The sequence below is a fragment of the Ixodes scapularis genome, unplaced genomic scaffold, assembly GCF_016920785.2.
Source record: "Ixodes scapularis isolate PalLabHiFi unplaced genomic scaffold, ASM1692078v2 ptg000683l_1___fragment_1__unscaffolded, whole genome shotgun sequence".
NCBI classification, from domain to species: domain Eukaryota; kingdom Metazoa; phylum Arthropoda; class Arachnida; order Ixodida; family Ixodidae; genus Ixodes; species Ixodes scapularis.
In genome coordinates, this window is record NW_024610019.1 from 946,859 (window position 1) to 952,597 (window position 5,739).

At 44.5% G+C, this 5,739-nt stretch overlaps 1 protein-coding gene across 1 annotated transcript; it reads right to left on the reverse strand.

Annotated features, from left to right (window-relative positions):
* Positions 1-284: 284 nt before the first annotated feature.
* Positions 285-5,361, reverse strand: LOC120842370. The gene is made up of 3 exons (XM_040213464.2): positions 5,260-5,361; positions 474-640; positions 285-402 (listed from the first exon to the last, which is right to left on the reverse strand). Exons 1-3 carry the CDS (start codon positions 5,359-5,361, stop codon positions 285-287), a joined length of 387 nt encoding a protein of 128 aa, XP_040069398.2.
* Between the last annotated feature and the right edge of the window lie 378 nt (positions 5,362-5,739).

The window sequence follows — 5,739 nt, forward strand, 5'->3', positions numbered from 1 at the left end:
CAGCTTATTGAAATAGCTAATGTACGTGCCATTGACTACAAAAAAAGTTATCGCGGTTTTCTTGGTACTACTGCAAGACCTCGGTGTTTCTTTTCTCTAGTCCTCGATACGCACTTTAGCTGCTTAATGAGATATATCTCACCGTTCTCAAGCGCCTCGTAAACTTTGAGGTCGTCTGTTCGAAGTCAGCGCTCTGTGCATAGAAATTAAGTTTTGGGGTGTCGTATATAGGTCATGGGGTGTAAGAATATACCGTTTTTTTTTTTTAGAGTACAGTATGATATCTAGATTTTAAATAAAGTAAGAAATTCCGGCTTACATGTCTCGTCGCTTATTTGGACGGTGTCGCAGACTGTGCTGCCGTCTGAACGAGGCACCGTGATAGACACAGTATATTCTGTCCTAAATTATAAAGTCAGTTCTTTGTAATCAGGCGAAACAAAGAAGGTAGCCGAGGGCAAGTCTAGACTTACATTTCGGTCGTCTGAGGGTCCCTGTACATTATTTTGGTCTTCGTAGTCCTGGCTGTTTCGTTTGCCTCGGACAATTGTATGGAGGCACATTTCCCAGTGTCTCCGAAGCCCTCATCAATTTCGTAGGAACGGTAGATGAGGAAAAAAGCGTCCTTCAGAGTCACAACCTGCAAAAAAAGGCATTGAAAACAATCACTGTCTTGAGCTGCCCCCCAGTGCGGTATCTATACTTCCTCCAACACTCTAAACATTCTGCAGTGTCTGCTCTTCCGCAGAGCACTTAGGAGAGCCATCCCTGCAATCTATGAATGAGGGAACTGATCATATGTTTAAATCTGAAAAAAGAAAACTGACTGCGCTGTGGCACTGACCTTAATGCTTCACCTGGCTGAATGCCACAACTCAAGACGTTATATTGTTTTAAAGCTTGAAATGTTGTTTGGCGCTGCCCGCCATTCCTAAATTGTGTCTGCTCGTCCGCCCGTCCGTCTGTGCATTTTCCGCCAAATTTAGCGGGAAAGGTGTCGTCACAAGACGTTACCTCACGTCACGTGACCTATGCTCTTTGTGGAAATCGACGGCACAACGCCTATACGTCAACTATGTTTCCCATATAAAATTAGGGGGAAAAATCACGTCTTATGACCTAGACACCAATCCAGTTTCCCCGCTAAATTTGGAGGGAAAATATAGTCATGTGACACACCAAATGCCTCACCTACTCCGTATACACATCATGAATAGACCGATCTCACTAAGCTGTCAGCGCTTCCGTGACGCCGCCATAACTTTAGTTCACAGGAGGCAGACAGCAGTGCATGCGAGGGCTCGTGCCGTCTTGTGCTCTACACGCGCGGAGCCCTTTCGGGGTTGTCGCACGTGCAGAAAGACTAAAGTTACCTTAACGCATGGCGGCAGCGGTGGCGTAGTCAAACTGGCTGGAGAGATCGATCTATTATACGACCTTAAAAATGAAGGTCGCTGCAGACTTAAAAAAAAAAAAAAAGTTCCTTGTGCTGGAACATGTAGTCTTGAGCTTCAGAGACATGGGCCAAACGCGCCCCGCCACTGGACTCTGTCGTCTGCATCGCCGTCCGCCGTTGACCATGGCAAGAGTTTAGCCCCATATTGTTTTACGTAAAGGGAGGTGCGCCTCGTAATTTCACAATTTTAAATCCAATTCTAAAATACACCGTTAACGACAAGTGTAGGTTGCTAACTACAGACGACGATTTTTACGGCCTATTTTAGGTTGAGCCTCCGCATCTTAGACACCCTATACATTGTGAGTCAAAAACGCGCAAACAGGATCACTCTGACAATTTTACTTTGAATTTTTTACTTATATCTCTTATTTTCTTTAGGATAAAGTATTTAATTTTTTTCCAATATTGTTCACCTGGGGGGTACAGTCTGTATATAATTTGTTGGTCTAGTAGTTTTAAAGACACCTTTTACAGCGCTTCAAACATGTTCTAAGGTCAAAAGTTTCGAAACTTCAACGTCCGAATAAAAACACCCATCTTTGAACTAAAAAAAATAAAAAATTAGGTGAAACATTTTAAACCACATCGTCGTGTTTTTAATGAAAGGCATGTTGCATTACTTTGTCTCCGTCTGAAATATAGCGCTTGGAAACGGACACATTTGGCTACATTGACATTTTACCCAGTATTTTAAACAGTGTGTTGAGGCAGGTCACCTCCAGCACCTCTTCCGGCAAACGCTGCTTCAGATATTCAACGATGGATTCTGCAAAAGGAATGTTGACGTGTGCGCAGAAATATGAGTCGGCTGTCTGTGGAGACAATTTTGCGCAGTACCTTTATCGTTGCACCAGATGAGGCACATCTAATTGGGCTCCCGGCTCCCATGCTCTCGGCAATGTCTTCTGCATGTGTGAACATTTCTTGAAAGTCTTCTCGACGTTCAACGGGTTCCACTTTTCGCTCAGGATGACGATCGGGTCTTTTACAATATCCGAGGCACTGGTCATTTCGACATTCGGCTTTTGGAGCAGCCAACTCAGGGGTAGTGTGACTGAGGGAACGTCGTAGAGAGCTAGGGTGGCAATGACGAAGCCGGCATCCTGCAGGACTGAGCTAAGCAGGGATGTTGCCTTGGCAGCCGGGCTTTGTTTTCGCCACTAGAAAACCGTTTCTAATGTCTGTGCGATAATTCTCAGTCTCTCTCTGAACTGTAAAACAGCGTCGTCACTCCCGACCCAATGTGTGTTGAGTGGAACGCCAACTTGCCATCTCACGTTCTTAACTTCGAAGTAGCACCACTCTCCCTTGGCCGGTACAATTTGCGTCTGGTGAACTTGTACACTAATCTCTCGGCTTTTTTATTTATTTTTCATTGAGATGTCAAGGACGTTGTTAAGGAAAAAGAGTCGACCGAATCCATTGTCCCGCTTCGGCTCCGCTAATCGCCACTTTCAGGATTTTGCTTTTATCCCACTTATTCGCGTAAAGGGGGGAAGGGGGGGGGGGGGGGGCGCCCCCGCTCCTCCCCCTTCATCCTTCCATCTTTGCCTCTTACCCCTAAATCCACCCCTGAACATGTGACATCTCGTTCCACGTGATAGCCATGCTCTTGACGGCCCGAGGTCTCTGCTGCCGGACAGAGCAGAAGTTTCGGTTTCGACTTCTGCTCGTGTTTAAGGTTAAATTTAAAAATATATATCCCATTGTTTGCGAAGCAAATGCCGTAGTGTCTTTTACCAGGGCTTTTTAAGGCAAAATCACTCATTATTCCAATGTCTTCGGAATTGAGCGGAGTTGCCCAGTAAAGGGAAGATGGGGAACTTCTATATTTGAGAAAAAAATACTCGGGAATTGCGTTCATTTGGCCTTTAAATTAACATATACCACAATTATGTTTCAATGCGACCCGCCGGAGAGCGATTTCAAAATAGGGCTGAAGGCCCGCCTTCCTAGCCTTGGGCAGCCAAAAGATCCGTCGATGACGTCGCGTACAACGACTGTCCTTGGCGCGTTTTCTCGCGTTTAACAATATTTCTGCAGCAAATGGTTTAGATATTCCGGTTCCCGGGGTAAAAATACACTACAATTCACTTCTAACTCATTTTTGTTTCAAGAAGCTCAGTAGCTTCCCTTTAAGTTCGACCGCAGCCAACACTGTGATTCGACGAAGTGAATAAATAAGCGCCAAAAGCACATCATCACGGCGCTGGTCGCCTTTATAGGCTTACTATTACCGTGTAAACCAATCATGCGAAATTAATGCTGCTTAATACTGTGCCATTTTTATTTCGTCCGTGATTGGTTCAGCTGTTATTGGGAAACGCAGAAAGACAACGAGTGCCGTGATAATGCACTTTTGGCGCTGTATGATTGGCTCCATTGGATCGTGGCGTTTGCCGCGGGCGGACCTAATGTAAAACGGTATATACGTAGAAGGGAATCGGAAAGCGTGTTTATTGCTGGACACTGCTGCAAGTTTCAACGCATTAGGTCTGGTTTAGAACGATCAACGTTCTTAATCAAAAGGAGGCCACAAGACTCTGCTGCTGCTTTCCGTATATCAAAGTGATGCACAACGTTTAATATCGCGGTTTCTATCTAAAACGAGAAGCCCGCAAACGCACCTATAGGTGTTTTTCGGGCGCCACAGGAGGGCTGAACAGTTCTCGCACTGTATGACCGAGTTCCGCTATAGCGACAAACGTACACAAACAAGAACTACATGTCTAAAACACATGCAGCATGCTCGAGAAAGAACCTTTGGCAGACGTTTAGTTGTTCGGTGCTAGTGAAGTAAGCACGAGTGATTGCAAGCCTGCAAATGATGCCCTCGCCTGCATGATGCTCGTGTTTGAGCATAGACTCCTTTATTCTACAAAGCATGTCAAATCGCGAAAGACACTCGTTTGAGGCTTGCACTGTCGTCTCTTTCGGTTTGTCGCTCTAGTGGGACTCGGGCATGAATGACATGCTTTAGAAAAATAAACGAAGAAGAAAAGGAAAAACAAAGAGCAGGTTCAACCGCACAGCAATTTGCAGATCCTGCACGTTTCTTAGATAGGCAGCAGAATACCGAAAATGGGCTTCATGGTAATTCAGTGAAATGAAGAGACCATCAGAAACATTTTGGGCTGGGATAAATAATCTTAGGTTGGAATGTCACTAATCGCATATCGTTCAGTGGGCCAAATTAAAAAGGTAGAAAATGAAACCTGCTTTTCGGTAGGAAAATTTGAAAATATACCGGACTATTTTGTACCTTCTTTCCTTTGAAAACTATCCACCTTTTCACTGTGCTACATCCGCGGTACCCAAAGCACGCCAGCCTACACCAGCTCGGGCATTGGACACAAGCACTGCGTCACTCGAACGTAGGCGCTCGTCAATAATCAATCCGTCGACTAATATTTGAATTCGCGTCCGTGGCCAATGATTACCGTGACGGCACTTATCGTCGCTTGCGAATGACACGTTCCATGGTTTGCTTAAAGAGGAAGGTGGAAGCTTGGAGCCATCGTCCCAAGCACGTCACACACCACGTGATTTCTCATTTCGCTTTCCATGGCCTCTTTATGCAGCTTTATTGTGATACGTAAGTGAAATAACGGAAATTATATAAACTACAATTTTAAATCCGAGTAACTATACTATAAACGGCGAAGCTACTGAAAAATCTACAACGGTATTTTGAACATTAGGACTTTACGAAACATATAGTTTCAAAAACTGCATGTGTTCTGAAGGAAAAACGAGAATCAAGCATTGTTATAGTCAAGTAATCCTTTCCCAGTTCTTACCCTCCAGGCGTCCACAGGTGAACCGTTTGGCGAGGTCTTCTCAGAGCCAACACTGGTGATGGCGGCCACAAGGCTAGCAACCACAAGTAGTGTAGGATACATTTTGAGTTCTTCAGCTTGACCAGAAAGGGAGATGTAAGTTAAATAGAAAACTGTTCGTTGGTCATAATGTTTCAATATGAACTAGCATACGTGTAGAAAGAAACGAGTGGTCAGGATATTGATGGCTCACCTTGGCAGATAAGTTGCTTCTTCGGATCTCTGGTCAAGACTGACTCTGCGTACGAGGCAAAGCTGCTTTTAGAGGAACCTTTTGGTAGTAGGTCTGAGATGATCATTCCTTTGATATTTCGTTGGTAACAATTCACTTGATTTCTTTGTCGAAACATTTTGCTTGATTTTTATTTCGTAACATTTCTCTTTGCGTTTCGCAGTATTGACGTTTTTCTTGATCTTGAAAGGAGGGACAATGAAGACGGT

Bases quoted from the DNA above. Each gene is read 5' to 3' on its own strand.
- LOC120842370 (XM_040213464.2), bottom strand. From the start codon at position 5,361: ATGTATCCTACACTACTTGTGGTTGCTAGCCTTGTGGCCGCCATCACC. The intron at 641-5,259 runs GTAAGAACTGGG...CTTTTTTTGCAG, and splicing joins CACCTGTGGACGCCTGGAGG to GTTGTGACTCTGAAGGACGC. The intron at 403-473 runs GTAAGTCTAGAC...TTTATAATTTAG, and splicing joins GACCCTCAGACGACCGAAAT to GACAGAATATACTGTGTCTA.